Source organism: Borostomias antarcticus (assembly GCF_949987555.1).
Source record: "Borostomias antarcticus genome assembly, chromosome: 11".
NCBI lineage: Eukaryota > Metazoa > Chordata > Actinopteri > Stomiiformes > Stomiidae > Borostomias > Borostomias antarcticus.
The window spans coordinates 15760263-15780774 of NC_140244.1; the positions used below are offsets into that span (position 1 = coordinate 15760263).

Here is a 20512-nt window from a genome sequence, read left to right on the forward strand (position 1 = left end):
AATATTTAAACCGTGGTCATTGGTCCATCAGAAGGAATACTGCGCCAGTGAGAGGGTCATAGTTGCCATGGGCTCTCACTTTCTCTCTCCCCCACATATACGCGCGCGCGCACACACACACACACACACACACACACTTTCCCTTCGTTCACTAATGCTCTGTGTGTGTGTGTCTCTCTCTCCCCTCCTTTCTGTCTTCCGTGATATCGTTTGATACAGGACGCGCCTCGTCCCTCCTGACACACAGAAGATTCCACCGCTCGCGCTTTGCAGTTGTCACTGCTGCGGCACAGCTCAGTGCGCGCGACAAAAGACGCTGCTTGGAGAGGTCAGAAACTGAGAGATTTTTCACATTTATGAGCTAATGAGGAAAATACTGATATATTTCTATCCAGGGGAATTTTTTTCGATGACAAGAGCAAGAAGGGATTTGTGCGTGACATGGATCATCTAGAAGGACAGCTGATGTTTTAACTGTTGTGGATATAGGCTAACGGTTGGACAGCCGTTGAGGGCAACTTCGAAAGGTCGTGGCAACAAGCATGTTTTTCTAGCAGCAGGTAGAGAATAAATCACCTGCATGTATTTACCACTATTCACTTTACTCATTGATCCGATTTATATTTGAAAACCCTCATTCATATGAATAACAACAATGGCTCACTTAATCCGACACAAGCTCACCAACAAGCTCACCAATGCGGCCCACACCGTGTCCAACAAGTCCCAGGCCAAGGTCAGCGGAGTGTTCGCCAGGCTGGGGTTCCAGGCCGCCACGGACGAGGAGGCATTGGGCTTCGCTGGTTGCGACGACCTGGACTATGACTACAGGCAGGGAATGCCGATGGACGTGCTGCCTGGAGACGAGGACGGCGGAGAGATGGACGGAGACGGGGTGATGGAGGGAGACGGCCACTACCAAAGAGATGGTACTAGACCGCGCTCCTCCTCCGTCAAAAGCGCAGGGGCTGCTAAGGAGCTGATGTCGGAGGAAAAACCCCAAATCACGGCTTGGGAAGCAGGGTGGAATGTCACCAATGCTATTCAAGTAGGGTATTCATTCGTTTTCAAGAATATTGTGAAATCCAAACTTTTTTTTTCCGAAAACATAGAATTTGGCTATTCATCCCTGCCACTTAATTCAGAGGAATATAGGCCTAAAGTCACATTGAACAACGAATTTAAAAGTATAAATATTAGGGTAATAATATAAAATAAATTACAATCAAAAATAAATAAACACAAACAGCGTTCACAACTAGGCTATAGCCTAGTTATAGCCGGTCATGCGGGCACAAAAGAAAGGTTAATTTTGGCTAGAAATTGTCGGCTATATAGGATAGGCCTCAGTGATCTATACAATTATTAAACAGTCTGACTTCAAATTTATATAATAAGAGGATTATTAGAGGATATACAAAACAATGGATTTATTCAACCTGAAATCTTTATTAGTAAAACAGCCTCCTGCAGCCTGAGATCAGGGCTGATTAGCCTCGGGCGCGATTATGACTCGATCATTATTCATATCCGCATCAACAGATAAAGCTGCATTTTAAACGCAGACCTACAAAATAATTATCATATTGCAGTCGAAATTCAAATGTGCATGTCTTGACGTCTTGAAAATGCAAAGGCCTGAAACAACAGCATGTAGCCTGCCTCAAAAATAAAATCTGTGATTAAATAGGCCATAGCCTACTTTAGTCCTTATAGGGGAAAATGTGTTTCACTTGAATGTGTTTTCGGTTCTAGCGTGGCCTGGCTCGGCTGGAGGCCGGAGAGGCTGTCACTAACCATTCACTGCGCTTCTCTGTCCGCAGGGCATGTTCGTCCTTGGATTACCATACGCCATTCTGCACGGCGGATACCTCGGACTGTTCCTCATCATTTTTGCCGCCGTGGTGTGCTGCTACACGGGGAAGATTCTCATCGCTTGTCTGTACGAGGAGAACGAGGACGGCCAGCCGGTGCGCGTAAGGGACTCTTACGTGGACATCGCCAACGCATGCTGCGCGCCCCGGTTCCCGTCCCTGGGCGGACACGTCGTGAACGTGGCCCAGATCATCGAGCTGGTGATGACCTGCATCCTGTATGTGGTGGTCAGCGGGAACCTCATGTACAACAGTTTCCCCGGCCTGCCAGTGTCTCAGAAGGCCTGGTCTGTCATCGCCACCATCGCGCTCCTACCCTGCGCCTTCCTCAAGAATCTCAAGTCCGTCTCCAAATTTAGCTTGCTCTGCACCCTCGCGCACTTCGTCATTAACATCCTGGTGATTGCTTACTGCCTCTCCAGAGCACGAGATTGGGCCTGGGAGAAGGTCAAGTTCTATATCGACGTGAAGAAGTTCCCCATCTCCATCGGCATCATTGTGTTCAGCTACACCTCCCAGATCTTCCTGCCGTCACTGGAGGGCAACATGCAGAGGCCCAGCGAGTTCCACTGCATGATGGACTGGACCCACATCGCTGCCTGCGTCCTCAAGGGCCTGTTCGCTCTGGTGGCATACCTAACGTGGGCTGACGCCACCAAAGAGGTCATCACCGACAACCTGCCGTACACCATCCGGGCTGTGGTCAACCTGTTCCTGGTGGCCAAGGCGCTGCTCTCCTACCCGCTGCCCTTCTTCGCTGCCGTGGAGGTCCTGGAGAAGTCCCTGTTCCAGGGCGGAGGCCGAGCCGTGTTCCCTGACTGTTATGGCCCAGGCGGCCGGCTGAAGTCATGGGGCCTGGGCCTCCGGATTGGCTTAGTGGTCTTCACGCTGCTCATGGCCATCTTTGTTCCACACTTCGCGCTTCTCATGGGCCTCACCGGGAGCCTTACCGGGGCAGGTCTGTGTTTCCTGCTCCCAAGTCTGTTTCATCTAAAGCTCCTTTGGAGGAAACTGTTATGGCACCATGTGTTCTTTGACGTCGCCATCTTCGTTATAGGGGGAATATGCAGCATATCTGGGTTCATCCACTCTGTCGAAGGGCTCATAGAGGCTTATAAATACAACCTCCATGATTGAGAACACAGCCCATATTAATTAGTGATTACGCCAATCTCATTGGCGCGTAATGATGCAAATGACAGCTCGATAGGGAAATATGTATTTCTTTAAGTTTTTGCCTTGTGATAATGTGCAATAATAGACTAACATGCATAGTGTACAGCAGCCTCAATAAGATGAACGTTTTATCACTGGTTTTCGAGCTGCTATAAATACGTTTATTTCATTCCAGGGTTACTGTAGGCCTATGTGTGTCAATGCACCAGAGAACAAGTCAGACGGTGCTTTGGGTAAACATTATTAAACTTCTATATAGCGTCTACTAATAATCTGATTCGATTCGTTTTGAATTGTGAGCCCAGTCCTCGTCGACGCATTAAAGGCCGTTTCGGACGGGGAGCGATATTCTGCCTGCGTTCTCGCTTGGATCAGCGGGGGACGCACGCGTCCTGCGCGCAGCGGGGAAAGCTGACTACTAATTCAGCTCTTGTCGTGGGCGGGCGTGTGCACGAAACGAGCACGCGCGCGACCATTTCACGGGGTCGCGCCCGCTTGCCGCTCCGCCCCAGATTGTCCGCGGCTCCCAAATTGTCCGCTCGCCTTTCTCATTGAAAATGAATTACAATGCGCGGATATCGCTCCTCGTCTGAAACGGCCTTTAGGGTTTTGGTGTTTCAAGTGTCGTTCTGGATTAAAGTAATCAAATTGTGTCAGCAAGTGGCTCCTAAATGTGTTTTGAAACCGTTTGTCTAATATCGTCTTCCTGTTGAACTTGTTCGTTGTGCTTTCATGGAATTAATCATGAAGTGTGAGAAACAAGTATTTGTTGGATTAGCCTAATATTGTAGATTAATAAATCGAATATTTTATGCCTTGTGATTTTGTCTCTTTGTAGGCCGGCTCTGATGCCACTTCATAATTGTAAAAATCCAGTCAGAAATATCAGACTTAAAGCCACTTTCAGACATCGTTCACTTTCAGACATCGTTCACTTTCAGACATCGGTCCCTGTAAATCAGTGTAATACTGTAGCCTCTCGGCGCCGCTAGTGATGTCCACTATTCAAGCATCAGCTAAACCTGCTATATCAACCCCGGGTGCAAGGGACAGTCCAGGAGACAGCAGTAAATTAATGCAACATTGATGCCAACCACCATAAAACTCAATAGAGAATAAGTAGTCCAGGGGCCAATATTGATATCTTCACAAGTTGGTACCACCCAAGGTGACCAAACAATTTTAGTATTTTTGTCTTCCTACATGTCCCTAGTTTATATTTTGGTATAACCCTGCCTATCTAGTATCTTAATGCTTAGTAATTACTCTATAAACAAACCTGCCCCCATATATGATTCCTGTAGCCTACATATAATTCATTATTACTTCTAGAAATATTTTTGGAAACCAATGGTTTTACAAACAGTTAATTCACTGTTTAATCTTTCCCATCCACTCAGGCATTGGTCTAAAGTTACAGAGCATCTGAGCCTTTGATGCACAAGCTATGCAAACCCTTTCTAATGCAAATATGTAGTCCAGGGGCCAATCGCCTAAGGTGGCCAAACATCAGTGCACCAGAATGTTAAATCAAATTAAATCAAACTTTATTTGTATAGTGCATTTCAGACACAGAGGCAACACAATGCGCTTTACAGAGAGCAATGGAGGGGCACCCCCATTGTTAATAGGGTCAATATGAAAACATTAATAGAGTACTTAAAACCGTTACAGCCTTGTAGCTTAATTACTTTTGTGAAGGAAAATTACAATTTACTGGAACTTTACTTGGCATTCACACAGGTAAAAGGTCATAGTGTCATATAACAAAACATTTACACATAAAAGTCACCTGACAGTGCGTGAGGGAGTGAAAATCGCCCATGTTCTGTATGTTGCAAATAGTTTGGACGTGAAGACTTTGTTGGAGAAACTTGTGCCAACATGGTGTTCTGGCAACTTAGTATGTGGCACATATGATACCAGTGATGTGGTGGTCATGTTGTTGTTTGATAGATTGTTGCCATAGCTACATGTTCATGTGAAAATCTAAAAAAGCTGGTGGGGGAGAGACAGGGGGGAGGAGAGACGGGGGGAGGAGAGACGGGGGGAGGAGAGACAGGGGGAGGAGAGACGGGGGGAGGAGAGACGGGGGGGAGGAGAGACGGGGGGAGGAGAGATGGGGGGAGGAGAGACGGGGGGAGGAGAGACGGGGGAGGAGAGACGGGGGGAGGAGAGACAGGGGGGAGGAGAGACGGGGGGAGGAGAGACGGGGGGAGGAGAGACAGGGGGGAGGAGAGACAGGGGGAGGAGAGACGGGGGGAGGAGAGACAGGGGGGAGGAGAGACGGGGGGAGGAGAGACGGGGGGAGGAGAGACAGGGGGGAGGAGAGACAGGGGGAGGAGAGACGGGGGGAGGAGAGACAGGGGGGAGGAGAGACAGGGGGGAGGAGAGACGGGGGGTGGAGAGACAGGGGGAGGAGAGACGGGGGGAGGAGAGATGGGGGGAGGAGAGACAGGGGGAGGAGACTGAAGGGCATTTTGATTTCAAAATATAGATGCAAATGTGTCAATGACTATAGTTGGTTGAAGATTATTGGGTCACTTTCAGCACCTTAGACAGCTCCCGCAACGTTAGACTTCCGACGCTCTTTGTGTTAGTGGGTAAAATTTGAGCCACTTAACTAAGCCCAAAACACTCCAACAACAATGATTATCATCCAATATTGTTTTCACAATGCACTCATAACTATACAATGGTGCATGTCAAATTATCAATAGCCAATATTCTCTGCCTGGGTCTTATTTGACTCATAACACCAGATGTACAGTAACTTGTTATTGTATTTTATTTAGAGACCTTCAGAATTGACTAAGATGGTGACAATTGGTTTTGTTGTGTTTATATCGCTGTTTTTGAGGATATTATGAAGCCTTGACCCAATTTATCTTAATTGCATCATTATTACTGCATGGTTAAATAGCAGTTGGTAGTAGGTGCTACGTGATTGAGAAACCGGGCCTAGGCTGTCATACTGTACATGTTCCCTCAGACCCTAAGTGACCCTGGCACCATTAGAATAAAATGAATAAAAAGTCAATTCAAGACACCACCATCATAGCTGGAGGCATTCATTTAATTAATAAGTTTGTATTTGATCAGTGCACTGAGCCCAGTACGCTCACTGAGAAGTGGTTTCCGTCAGATTATAAGAACACCTCGGGAGCTCGGTAATCATCATCAGTTGTCTGGCTTGTTTCAATACATGGTTCATTGTTCTTGGTTTCTTGTTCTCTACTCTAAACAGCTCACAGGAAGTTTCACTTCTCACAAGACCATGTCCTATAAATCACAAGCTTGAGTGAAACTGTCACACTGAGACCCGGAACCAGAAGTGCAACCATCTCCGACTGACTTATCGACTGGGTAAATCATTTTTGTAAACTTGTTATTTCATGTTTTAGACTAAACCATTGTCTAAATAAGGTTATGAGAATATGTGCAGTATGAAGGTATGTAAAGAGTATTTCTCCTAGAACCTCCAGAAAGTGTCTGTCTGTCTGCCTGCCTGCCTGTCTGACGGTCTGCCTGCCTGTCTGTCTGCCTGCCTGTCTGACGGTCTGCCTGCCTGCCTGTCTGTCTGTCTGTCTGTCTGCCTGTCTGCCTGCCTGTCTGCCTGCCTGCCTGTCTGACGGTCTGCCTGCCTGCCTGCCTGTCTGACGGTCTGCCTGTCTGTCTGTCTGCCTGCCTGTCTGACGGTCTGCCTGCCTGCCTGTCTGTCTGTCTGTCTGTCTGTCTGTCTGTCTGTCTGCCTGTCTGCCTGCCTGTCTGACGGTCTGCCTGCCTGCCTGCCTGTCTGACGGTCTGCCTGTCTGTCTGTCTGTCTGTCTGTAGCATGCTGTCCTGGCTGGTATTGCTGGTGAGTCTCTCCTCCTCACATGGAGAGAACCCTGCCATCAAGCTCATCCTCACACAGAAAGGCCTTCAGTACGGTAAGGCCTTCTACTCTCCATGGCTAACCATGTATTGGGATGGGTGGTGCAGTTGCCTATAGTGTGCAGCTGTTGTGCGTGACACTTGCCATGCAGTTATGTCCTAACTGGGATCATTACGTTGATGTAATTGAATTAAATAGAATTAAATTCTTTATCCACCACAGCGTTTGATTCTATCAGCAGCCTACCAGCCCGGACGTGCTTCTGCTTCCTGACTCTACCTCCTTGTTGTTCTTGTCTCCACCACTAGGGGCAGACAGGGGTGCTGGGTGGATGCAGGAGAAGATAGAGGGCTTGTCCCTCCCAGACGTCACAGGGGGAGTGAACATTGGCCTGGGAACGATAACCTACTCCTTCACCGGGTGGGTAGCAGAGACACAGAGGCCAGCCAGGAGACAGAGGTGGGCGAGGGTGTGAGACTCGTCCATCAGTCCACTACACACCCCAACCTTCAGAACAGCCATACTAAATTGAATGGGTAATAAATTGGCCCATGCTACACCCCACTGAGTTTAATGAGAAGTGGTCTGGTAGAGTTTGTGTAATCCTAGTCAAAAAAATCAATGGAGGTGAAAGGCCGGCCGGGCCGTGTTCGGGCGGCTCCTGGACCCGCCCCGTGATTCGGATCTGCTCCAGAATCTAACAGGTTGACCTGTGGTACACCCCTCCACCGAGTTGAATGAAAATCAGTGTGGTAGTTTTAAGCCTGGTCTAAAAGATGAATGTAGGTGAACAGCCGGCCGTGTTTGGGCCCACCGATTCAGGTCTGCTCTATACCCTCAGACCGAGTTTGGTGAAGGTGCAGCCTCCTCACGCCTGTCCTCCTGCAGGATGTCAGTGACCCAGTGTGACTTCCCAACGCCCTCGCTGGACCTCTACGACGGGAAGGGCCTCCTGACCGGGGTCTCCAGCCTCAACGTTGCCATGACGGGGAACTGGGAAATCGAGTTTGGACTCATGTGAGTTCAAAATTTCAACATCCTATGTTCCCAACGGTTTTCCAATCCGAGTCCGTTCCAAGCAGCACCTCTCCCCTGCAGTCAGGGGGTCTCTCACACACTGACTATGCTTCCATAGGGACTCTCCCCGGAAGCGCAAAGAACTTCATGCTTTTGAAATGTCCACAGCTTTTACATTATTAACAATATGATTTGAAATGGTTTGGTCAAAGATCATCTGATGTGATGAGGTTTGCTTCCTCAATCAAATTATCCTGTTCTGAAGTGTCTGTGTCTGTGTGTATGTGTGTGGGTGTGCGCATGCGTGTATGTATGTGTGTGTGTTTGTGTGTGTGTGTGTGTGGGGGGCGGGGGGTGTATGTGTTTGTGTGTACAGGTATGCATGCGTGTATGTGTGTGTGTGTGTGTGTGTGTGTTTGTGTGTGTGTGTGTGTGTGTGTGTGGGGGTGTGTATGTGTTTGTGTGTGTGTGTATGTGTATGTGTGTGTGTATGTGTGTGTGTGTGAGTGTGGGGGTGTATGTGTTTGTGTGTGTATGTGTGTGTATGTGTTTGTATGTGTGTGTACTGTATGTGTTTGTGTGTATGTGTGTCTATGTGTTTGTGTGTGTTTGTGTGTGTGTATGTGTTTGTGTGTGTATGTGTGTGGGTTCACGTGTGTGTGTGTGTGTGTGTGTGTGGGTGTGTGTATGTGTGTGTGGGTGTACGTGTGTGTGTGTGTGTACGTGTGTGTGTGTGTGTGTGTGTGTGTGTACATGTGTGTGTGTGGGTGTGTGTGTGTGGGTGTACGTGTGTGTGTGTGTGTGTGTGTGTGTGAGTGTGTGTGTGTGGGTGTACGTGTGTGTGTGTGTGGGTGTGTGTGTGTGTGGGTGGGTGTACGTGTGTGTGTGTGTGTGTGGGTGTATGTGTGTGTGTGTGTGTGTGTGTGTGTGTGTACGTGTCACAGGTCTCATTGTGTTGCTCTCAGCATCACTTCCACCCTCCCTGATCATGCTGGTTTGCGTGTGTTTGCAGAGATGACAGTGGCTGGTTTGACCTGGCAGTGTTTAACGTGGAGGTGGCTTCTCTGGTCGGGCTGAACACTGACCACAATGGACGCCTGTCCATCTCCGACCTGGACTGTTCTGCTTGGGTTGGGGAAGCTACGATTGACTTCCATGGTGGGGCCAGGTAAATGGTTTGCTATTCTAATATAGAGGTTACAGACAGACAGACAGACAGACCATGTGATTCAGCAGGAGTGACTGAGAAATGGTGTGTGTGGGTGTGAGAAAGAGAGAGAGAGAGAGAGGGAAAGAGAGAGAGAGAGAGAGAGAGAGGCATCATGACTAAAGCATTATGATTCTTTGTTGATAGTTGGATTTTACAGACATTTGTGGACATTTTTGGAGGTCAACTCGAAAGTAAAATAGCGGAAAGTGTAAGTATTGCTTTCCTGATTGCTTGATTCCCCAAATGTACTCACCATCATCCGGATTATTCAATGTGAACCTCAGGACATGTTCAGGGTCAGATCACTGACCAGACTGACTGAGTGATGCGTGTCTGACCCCAGATTTGCCCGGGACTCAGCCAGTCCATAGACAACCTGGAGGGACACCTAGCGGCCATGGAAGGTATTGCATTAGAAAGCACAGTAGAAGATACTATGACGAACACACAAACATGTTCAGTTATGATCATTATTACCACTAATACCGCATTATCACCATTAATAACCAGATGAAAGTGTTTTTTTGTCATGCTCATTGTGTCCGTTGTCATAGCGAGGTCACTGTGTCTCAGGGATGCTCATCTGGTCATCCCTCAATCTCCTTCCAGGTCGGTGGCTCTCTGGTGCTTGATGTTCCTCTCATCAGCGCCCCCCTGGTGGGCTCCTCCAGCCTGGGACTGAACCTCAAGGTACGCCCGCCTCTCTTCATCTGACATGGATGGAAACATCTCTGTGAAACTCTGACCTGTCTATCACAGTGTCCCAGGCTGGGCCTAGCCTTCTAATATATAGGGTTACAGTTATATGTGAAGCACAAGGTGACATGCTTTACGGGAGCAACAATGCAGCTCCTATCCGACCCAAACCAGGATCCTTGCTAAGCTGGTTACAATGAGCGATCCTGATCCTGGTCCGGCTGAGTGGTTCTGTCTGCTCTCCAGGGTGAGTTCTCCAGCGTCCAGAGCCACGCGGACCCTCCATTCCAGGCCCAGCCGTTCTCTCTGTCCCCTCAGGACGCCTACATGGTCTCGCTGGGCGTGTCCGAGTTCAGCGCCAACTCCGCCTCCTACTCCTACTACTCCTCTGGGCTCTTCCACGCCAACATTAACGACAGCATGGTGAGTCTGTCTGCTGTCTCTCAGGTTATTTGTCTTGTCTGTTGGCCTGACAGCCATCTCCTGAATCCTCTCTCCTCCTTCTCCATGTCAGATCCCAGAGAAGTCTCCTCTCCGCCTCAACACCAGCTACTTCGCTACACTCATCCCTCAGGTAACCAACACGCTCTTCACTCATCCCTCAGGTAACCAACACACTCTTCACTCATCCCTCAGGTAACCAACACGCTATTCACTTCTGTTCATTGTCATGGATCTACTGACAACTACTGATGAGCTGAACATGCTGTAGCAGACTTGTCTCTCTCTCAACTCCACATCCATCTCCATGTCCTTCCCTTCCTCCACTTCATTTCCACCTTCTCCTCCTCCACCTCCTCCACCTTCTCCTCCTCCTCCTCCTCCACATCCTCCTCCTTCTCCACCTTCTCCTCCTCCTCCACATCCTCCTCCTCCTCCACCTGCTCCTCCTCCTCCTCCTCCTCCACATCCTCCTCCTCCACCTTCTCCTCCTCCACCTTCTCCTCCTCCTCCTCCTCCTCCACATCCTCCTCCTCCACATCCTCCTCCACCTTCTCCTCCTCCTCCACATCCTCTTCCACCTTCTCCTCCTCCTCCTCCACCTTCTCCTCCACCTCCTCCTCCACATCCTCCTCCTCCTCCACCTTCTCCTCCTCCTCCACCTCCTCCTCCACCAGCTGCCCAAGCTGTTCCCGGGCCTGCTGATGGAGCTCTGGATATCGGCCAGGGAGGTGCCCTTGTTCTCCTTCCTGCCCGGGGAGGTGCAGTTGGGGCTCCCTGTGATGGTCACTGCGTTCGTCATCCAGCCCAATGCAACCCGAACACCGCTGTTCAAACTCAACATTGTGAGTACCTTGGCTGCACCTCCAGCTGTTCAACGTCCATGTCCAACATTAATACCCTTTAAACCCTTTTGACTCATAGTTGATTATCCTTTGATCAGACAATTCTCCTCTCCTGCAGGACTCTGTCTTCAACGGTCAAGTGTCCCTCTCTGGCGGTAGAGTCAGGGGCTCCATGGCTCTGAGCAAGTAAGGCCTACATCCCAATTGAAGATGTGGTCGTCTTGAAGATGTGGTCGTCTTCTGTTTAACCATTATCACTTGGTATTCAGTGTTGTGAGCAACACGTTACCGTAACATCACTACTTTTTTCAGTAACTATTAATGTAAAAAAGTACTTTTCGAATGAAAATAATGCAGTTACAGTTACTGAAACTTCAATGGGCTCGTTACTCGTTAGCTTTGCGCAATGGACAAATAGCCTCCATTTCCTGTTTATGATCTAACGTCAGTTCTGTCTATGGTTCTGACAACGTGAGCTCTCTGTCATGGAAATACAGACATTATTTTCCCACCTTGGATCAAGGAAAAAATACTGGTAAAGTATTAAATGTAAGACAGCATGCAGCGGGCTGAGAGCTGACTGATCTATCATCTTCTAGTCCTATAAATTAACAGTAAGATTAAAACCTGTAGTTTTTTGCTATACATGTTAATTTCCCCCATTTCAAAATCCCAGTCAAAATATTGGAGAAAAAAGACGTTTGTTAACATGCTGTATACTGTCGGCTATCAGATCACAAGTTTGAGAAGCTTCTCCTCTTGAGGAAGGCCTACATTGGTTTGAAGGCTGGGAATGTTGTAGGTCACTGGCCAGAGATGAGGTGGTCTACGAGTTATTGTTAACCCATTGAAAGCTGGGTACCCTTTGTTAAGCATTAGGCTACACCGTGTGCATTAATAAGACAACTGAAAAGTAACGCAAAAGTAACTTTCCCCGTAACTAGTTACTTTCTACATGCAGTAATCATTAAAGTAACTCAGTTACTTTTGAAAGAAGCAACTAGTAATTGTAACGAGTTACTAATTTTCAGTAACTTGCCCAACACTGTCGGTAACACAACTCTCTGTCTGCTAGTTTGACCCTGACGCTGGTATCCAGTGAGGTGGGAACCGTCCAGGTATGGAACATCATGCGGACCGTGCAAAGCATAGTAGTCCACATTCCTCTACTCAGCACTGTAGTAAAGACATGTTGAACAGCTATAGTAGTGATCATGTATGTCTTACAGACTGATCATAATAACATACATTTACAGACTCCAGCCCTGGAGAACTTGGTGAAACTTGGGATGAAGTTGCTGGTCTTGCCCCAACTGAATGGTGGGAACCGTAACTACTGTAAACACCCAACATTTTGTGCCTTTTTGAGACAGAAATGATTGTGCAGAAGTCATATTCATATTAATCTGCCCATAATGTCCAGTGTTATGAAATATCCAGGTACCCTCAACTCTTGATTTCCTGTTTCAGCCAAACTGGAGGAGGGGTTTATTTTACCCAGCATGCACCACTTCCAGCTGGTCAAGCCGGTTCTGAAGGTGGAGAGGGTCAGTAGCTCACTCATAAGCATACTTACAGTATGAATATGCAATATAGTCCCTGTATATAAATCATTTGAATGTATCTTTGTCTACCTTTTGCTTCCTCCCAGGGATTCATAGCCATATTCTCTGATGTCGAGGTCTAGTCTGCAGCAAGGGGGAGCCATTGAGTCATGTCACCTGGCTAGCGGGGTTCAAGTCTCAAGCCTTTCTCTTCCTATATTTTTGCATTTATTTGATCAGAAGCAATACGAATTTATTAGATTTGTAATCAGCAAAGTTGTCTTATAATGAAAACGTACATCTTTTCCAAGTAATTGTTAAGCAAAGTCTTAAAACATACCTTTTTAACACAGCTTTTCTTGTTTTAATACCTTAATGTTATTAATTTGCAGTGTTTATAGTTTTTATCTTTTAATTTGTAATGCTTTTACTTTTATTGTTCATTTTTAATCTGTTCTCACTGTGTTTATATGATTTGTTTTTATCATTCTTCTTTTATGTTCTATGTTCTATATGCACCTGTATGAATGGTGCTATATAAATAAAATGACATTGACATTGTCATTCAATACACTGTCCCAGAAAGTAGTTTTATCAGATGTTTATGAATGTTTTCTTGCAAAGAGAGTTCCTGTCCATCAGATACACGTGCTCTGGAGAAAGAGAGGCTTTTATTAGTCTCCAATTGAATCTGGAGTTCAGTTTTCAGTCACAGTGTGAGACCAGACAGGATAACACACTGGACATGTTAACAGTCTTATTCTCATGTCTACAGGCGAGCTGTGATCATGACACATAGTACCACATCTAACACACCGGATCATTTTTTTATTGAAACAATTTCAGTGTATTCACTTCCATTGCGACATTCTTGGAATGTGTATCTCAAATACACAGTTATGCAGACATGACTTCCCCAGATTGCAGGGCCCCGGAGGAGCCAGACCTGGGGGCCCCGGAGGAGCCAGACCTGAGGGCCCGGAGGAGCCAGACCTGGGGGGACCGGAGGAGCCAGACCTGGGGGGACTGAAGGAGCCAGACCTGGGGGCGCCGGAGGAGCCAGACCTGGGGGCCCCGGAGGGACCCTGATGACCACCAGCGGCTGGGGAAGCAGTAGAGCTGAGAAAGAGAGAGCGTATCTGACAGGATCTCTACAGCCTTCCCTCATCCCCTCCTAAGATCATCTCTGATCTAACATCATTGGACAGGCAAAAACATTGTTCTCTACAAAGCTGCTTTCCATCCAGTCATGTCAGATTAGTGATTTCTCAAAAGCAAGCAAGGAAGGAAGGTTGTATTTTCAGAGTATCCAGCCAGGGAATGGGTCTGTAGTACCTGAATGTACATATGTGTACTCATAAGGAGGGATGTTTAGATGCAGCTCTGCTGGTGGATGAACCTCACAGGCTGTGAGCTTTAGGAGAAAGATTCTGTTGGCAGGTCAGAGAAGAGCTACAATACCATAGGGACAGAAACACTGAACGGGTGTGTTCAGGATCACAAATACAAACAGCGTTCAGCAGCTGTGGAAGCCACACAGCAGTTTGTTGATGCTCCATTTTGCAAACTGTAGTTCAGGTCAGGTTGGCACAATCTGCTGTATTATGGTGCTGCTTGTGTCACCTCTGCGCATAACACATATAATATTATATATTAAGTGCTGAACAACAATAAATTAACAGTTTTCACATTCCTGAACATGTAGGAACAATGACCATACACCACTACAGAAGTACAAGTAAACAATAAGACGTTCCTTCAAAGATGATGCAGGTTATGCCCTCTGAGGTGTGGCTTATACAGGCTGAACCTGATCTCTAACAGACACACAAACCTGTCCACTTGTTTGACAACTCTACAACCTGTTTGACGGTCACTATAGAAACAGAGAAAAAGGAAGAGGATACAAAACAGACAGGAGGCACTGTGTGAATTCAAAATGTTAAAAGACTACAAATCCCATGAACCTCATGTGAAACCCTGTTCAACCCAGTGCTCTTTTAATGTCTTCAGCTGGTCTCTCTCACCCTGCTAGTGTAACACGGGCAGCTGACTGAGGGGGAGGCGGTTCTGGTGACACGTCTGACGATGGGGGGGTCGAGGCAGGAAGTGGCTGTTCTGGCGGTAAGGTGGTTTCCCCTCTGCAAGGGAAGTATGTCCAGTTCCATTCAAGATGGCGGGGTATCATTTGTCTGCGACTGCTGCTGCCATGGGAACGCGCAAGGTACCACGGGCAGTGATGGCCAGCTCCTCGATCTCCGTGTTCAAGCGCCTGATGACCCACTCCAGAGCCTCCCGACCCTGAGAGAACAGCAGGACAGGAACAATATTGTCTCATCCATCAGAGAGAGAGAGAGAGAAATAAGGACAGAGAGAGAGAGATTGGTTGAGGCCTCACCTTCCCAGCGTTAGTAGAGATGGTTTTGGCCATGAGGCCCTCCAGGTAGCTGCCCAGACTCATCCCCTTCACTGTGATCATGGCTTCCTGGGTCAGCACCGTCCTACCACACACGCACGCGCACACACGCGCACACACACACGCACACGCACGCGCACACGCACACACACACACACACTCTCAGGTCACATCCAGCTTGTTAAATAAAACTCCACAATCTTTCATACCCCACAAAGGTATTTTGAGTAAAAAGCCCACCAGAATCAATGTATTCTTGAGTTCTAGTTCACCATACAAGGATCAGTCAGTGTCTTACTTCTCAGGATCCTGTGGGTGTGGCCTGTATGTGAGCTTCTCGTCAACAGACACAATGTTAGTGCAGGAGATCTGGAGGAGAAGGAGTAGAGAACGCATCAACGTCGTTCTGTCTGGGTACCACGCACACACAGAGACACAACAGACTGCAGGGTTCACTCACATTAGTGGACTGGAGCTCAAAGACCTTCTCACTGGGGTCCACTACCGAGTGCTCCTGGACATAGGTGAATGTTCTGGTCATCCCGATGAGCTGAGGGGGAGGAGAGAAGACAAAAGGAAGAAGAGAGAAGAGTGTGATATTAAAGAGTGAAGTTGAACCTGGCTCTTGGTTCTGGGGTCAGTTCTGGCGTCTTCCCCACTGATAGCTGAGATCAGGGAAGCTGATTCTAGCCCTGGAGTTTGATTTCAGTGACAACATTCTCAGTTCAGACTGACCAGTTCTACTTTCAAGGTCTGCGCAATATTTATCCAACACATGGGCTGTCGGGTAACAACATATCAGTCTGGTCTGACCACTTGGAATAACCTTCAGAGAAGGTCTCACAAACAATGACCTTGACAGTGAGATGTAGAGTTCTATTAAACCACTCTAACCCTACCCCTACCCCTACTAGTGTTGCACGGTGTATCGATACAAGAAAAGTCATAAACGACTCGTACAATACCCAAAGTATCGATACTTTAAGAAAGACAGTGTTTTAATAAGAGCCGTATAGTTGCGTTCATGCGACAGTGAAGCCGTGTTTGTTTGTAGGCTAATAGCGCTCTGCTTCTCTCTCCCAAGATCCCCGAGTCGCGGGCCAGTATGTGTGTGTGTGTGCGCGCGCTCTCTCTCTCTCCTCGCTCTGTCACTGCAGCGCAACAGTTTTTTCCCCCTCATAAGCGTGCAGCATCTTCGAGAGGACGGTAGCTAACCTGAGATGGCTACAAGTACAAATGTCCACAGCTTGTCGATAAAGCTGATGCGTGCAGCGAAATCTGGCATTATTTTGCTAACAGAGCCGACAGTGAGGGCAAGCCCACGGACATTACAAAGCCCATCTGTAAACGATGCTACAAATCTATACAAACCAAGGGAGCCAATACGACCAACCTGGCAAAGCATCTTGCAGACAGACATGCCGACTTACACAAAGGGGGGGTTGGTACCTGCCTGGGAGGGAAGGGGAGGGGGGTGGTTGGTACCTGCCTGGGAGGGGAGGAGGGGGGTTGTTTGGTACGTGCCTGGGAGGGGAGGGGGGGGGGTGGTTGGTACCTGCCTGGGAGGGGAGGGGGGTGGTGGTTGGTACCTGCCTGGGAGGGGAGGGGGTTGGTACCTGCCTGGGAGGGGAGGGGGGGGTGGTTGGTACCTGCCTGGGAGGGGAGGGGGGGAGTAAAGGGTCTCTTGAGCTCACATTCTGTTTCTCTCCACAGATCAGTCTGACGTAGCCATACACATCATCTATGCTACGGAGGCGGTGCCAATCAAAATTATTAGCAGGCAATTGGATCAACCCATTGTATTGACTAACATTACCATTAACCTTACTAACATTACCAGTGGAGCTTCAATGATGAGCTTTTCCTGGGATAAGTCTTGAATTCAGATATTTGCTGTTCTTTCAATACAAGTGCTGCTTTGCACTACGGACACCAGCCTCCTCATAGGCAGCACCTTCTCACAGGCACCAGACTCCTCACGGGCAGCACCTCCTCATGGACAGCACCTCCTCACAGGCACCAGACTCCTCACGGGCAGCACCTCCTCACAGGCAGCACCATTATTATGACTTTCATCAACAACTAAACTGGACCCTAAATAGGGAGGGAATGTAATCTCATTGCCCACTAGCGGTAGTGTTCCTAATGCTGAGAGAATGAATGGGATTTCTCATAGCACATTTTCTGAAAAATTATATCTCGGTCTACATCGAAAAGTTAGTAGAATGCATTAAATATGATATACTTGGAGAAAAACTTCTGGTGATCATAGTTAATTTTCAATCACAATCCGAATTATGGATATATTTTTTGTAACGAGGTGGTAAAGAACTACATACGGCATGCATGATGTCATTTTGTGCGCCTCTGTGAGCTTGCTGACTCTACCAGCTAACATCTAACACAATACAACCAAATTACAAATCAGTACCTATGAAAATGCCGATATGCATTGCATGGCTGGCAGAATACTTCAGCAATAACAAGAAGTGCATCCCGCATGCTGACAATCATTTTAGATCTGGCCATGTAGAAAAATGCCGCTATTTGCAGGGGGAGCTGTTAGGTGTCGTCAGAGCTAGCATGAAGGACCGGTCATATCATGTTACGGTGAGTTAGCATCATAAGTGAGCCTATTACGGTTAGGTGTTAAGGTTAGGGTTACGGACCAGTAAGAATAGCCACCTGCGGATCAGACCAGCTAAGACCAGTCTGACCAGCTAATACCATCCTAACCAGCTCACGTTAATAGGAGGCTTTGGTTATGACATTTCACAACATAGCACTGTCTATATGCAATTCAACTCAACTTATTATTCGTATCCATCTTTCCAGCTCTTTGGGATCTCTTGGAAATTAGTAGAATTTGCAACCATTCGTCTCATACCGATGGGAGCAATCTGGCAGCATTTTTCTCATGAGTGACGCCCGGCTTTGTAGTCCATTTATGAAACGAATGGAGCAATTTCCAAAATTTTAAAGAAGACGAAATACTGTTTGAAATTCTCACAGTTAGTAGGTTATTACTGTAAAGACACTAACAAGTTTTTGTTTTGATAACTTCACTGAAATGGCTTCATAGTAATTATTAGAAAATCCGTTCTATGGGAGTTTACATTGAAACTCCTCTCCGATAGGAACAAATCCGCTAGGGGCGCACATTTTCACTTTCTCTCCCTATGGACAAAACCTGATGACAATGCACACATTGATTTTTCATAAGAGTGGCCAGACCGATCCTCGAGAGAACCAGAGATTAGGAGGATCTGATGAGGCTCAGTAATGATGCACTGGGAGTCAGACCCGGATAAACACTTTTTCTTTCTTTCTTTTAAAAAAAATATAATACTTTGCTCAATTGTTCTTGTCTAGCACAATGGAACCAATGATCTGTTCTTAAAAATGCTAACCCCTGACACTCCAGAAAGCCTCAAGATTCAAGGATGTTACCTCGTCAAAGATACAGCCAGGTATCATGTACCATGAAATACTCAAGCAAACACTTGAATAATGGATGTGATGTAGTATTCAGCCCCAGGTCAGCTAGGGGTCCCTGCAGGGCAGTGAGTAGCCTCACCGTGTTGGCGATGGACGGCAGGCCCCACTCTGTGCTCAGCAGCCTGCAGCTGTGGAGCCGTCCCTGGGCGTCCACGCCGCGCTGCAGCACGTCCACGCCCACCACGCCCGGGGTCATGGGGTTCGGGTACTTCTGCATGGCGGCCTTGGTAACCGTCTCCCAAGGATGGCTGGGTAGAAAAAACACACACGCTGAGAATGTGGACAAGAGAACACCAGATCAAAGCCCAATAGCAGGGATAGCTCAACACCAGATCAAGGCCCAATAGCAGGGATAGCTCAACACCAGATCAAAGCCCAATAGCAGGGATAGCTCAACACCAGATCAAAGCCCAATAGCAGGGATAGCTCAACACCAGATCAAAGCCCAATAGCAGGGATAGCTCAATACCAGATCAAAGCCCAATAGCAGGGATAGCTCAACACCAGATCAAAGCCCAATAGCAGGGATAGCTCAACACCACCAGATGAACACGCCATCTATCAGATGGACGGACAGCATCCGGTCAACGTCAGATCACTTTTAAATTAACGTTTCAAAATTAAAATTTTACACTAAACACAGTAAGCCTATAACGAGGTAGCTACAACACTATATATAGCAGTAAACCAAATGGTAGTGTGACCTTGGACATATCTATGCCCTACATCAGCACTTAGACAACGATTCCTAGCACTTTTGTGGTGTAAACAACGACAGTTATCTTCCAGACAGATTAAACGCTATTCATGCAAATAACTATGACATAACAGTCCACCATTATCTGTGATATACAGGCGGCTGTGTACACGAATGATCAATGGGAATTAGGAGCAGTACAGTATCAGCGAACCTTTTAATTAAATTCAATGATAGGATACTGTCAGGTGCGTGACTGTGTCGTCTACCACAGGAAGATTTGTGGACAGGAACAGTAACGTTACACCGCCTTTCAGTGTCCGTAATTCTACCGTAGACCCGAGAAAAACTTACGTAACACAGAAGGCGGTATGCGGTTATAGATGCGCCATGGGGGAGATCTCCGATCAGATACTTATTCACAACCAAAGGTTTAAAACAACAAAAACAGATGAAGCGCGTGACATTCTGCCAGCTGTGTCTCGCTAACTACAAGTTCGCCTGCAGTGCCAGAACAGACTTAGATTAGGCTATCTAGCTACCTACCTAGCTAGTACGACCATACACTTACCTAGCTAACTATCAAGGTGTATCATCCATCGTATATTGACATGTGCTCCTTATTCTTGGTAACTTAGCCGGTGTGTTCACACCGAGATTGATGTCACACACGAAACGGAAAAGTTGGAGATGTTGGCTAGATGTAGTGCTACGTTAGCTGACATAGCTAGTGCTAGCTAAAGTCAAAGAGCTAACGGGAGGGGGCTAGTCTAGCTAGCTAACGTTAGCCAACCAACTCCATCAAAGAAACTTAAACTGACAATCTAGAATGCGATTTAATGTAGAATACTTAGTAAAGTGTTGTGTGAGATGTTATTACCACTTACTTGAATATGTGTTCTGATGCCCAGAGCTTCATTTTGAAGACCTTTTGTCAGAGCTCGGGAGCCGGTGACAGCGTGAGCGCCTTTCTGAAGGGAAGCAGCGAAGGACAGAGACAACACTCCCCCCTGCTGGTCTGTTCACCTCGCCAAAGAGTATGGAATGCCAAGATGGGACACTCCATTGATTCTATGGAACCAATACGCCCAGCCGCGGTCGCCGCCAAGTTGACTCACTCACTTTTTCGTGCTGACACTTGCGAAGATCTTTTGTCAGAGCTTGGGAACCAGTGACAGATGACAGAATGAGCGCCAAACCCAGACTCGTCCATCAGACTGC

At 47.4% G+C, this 20512-nt stretch overlaps 2 protein-coding genes across 2 annotated transcripts; one reads left to right on the forward strand and one right to left on the reverse strand.

The window, feature by feature from the left end:
• Window positions 1–655: 655 nt before the first annotated feature.
• Window positions 656–3011, forward strand: LOC311314895 (vesicular inhibitory amino acid transporter-like; the record flags this gene model as incomplete). The annotated part of the gene is made up of 2 exons (XM_084445423.1): window positions 656–1048; window positions 1824–3011. The coding sequence occupies 2 exons, from the start codon at window positions 656–658 to the stop codon at window positions 3009–3011; spliced, it is 1581 nt and encodes a 526-aa protein (XP_084301549.1).
• A 10354-nt stretch (window positions 3012–13365) lies between these two features.
• LOC311315354 (PRELI domain containing protein 3B-like) lies at window positions 13366–20277 on the reverse strand. The gene is made up of 6 exons (XM_084446023.1): window positions 20179–20277; window positions 18674–18842; window positions 15557–15646; window positions 15395–15465; window positions 15079–15181; window positions 13366–14981 (listed from the first exon to the last, which is right to left on the reverse strand). The coding sequence occupies exons 1-6, from the start codon at window positions 20208–20210 to the stop codon at window positions 14865–14867; spliced, it is 582 nt and encodes a 193-aa protein (XP_084302149.1). The 5' UTR covers window positions 20211–20277; the 3' UTR covers window positions 13366–14864.
• Between the last annotated feature and the right edge of the window lie 235 nt (window positions 20278–20512).

Bases quoted from the DNA above. Each gene is read 5' to 3' on its own strand.
- LOC311315354 (XM_084446023.1), bottom strand. From the start codon at position 20,210: ATGAAGCTCTGGGCATCAGAACACATATTCAA. The intron at 15,466-15,556 runs GTGAGTGAACCC...CTTCTCCTCCAG, and splicing joins TTGAGCTCCAGTCCACTAAT to ATCTCCTGCACTAACATTGT. The intron at 15,182-15,394 runs GTAAGACACTGA...CGTGTGTGGTAG, and splicing joins CACCCACAGGATCCTGAGAA to GACGGTGCTGACCCAGGAAG.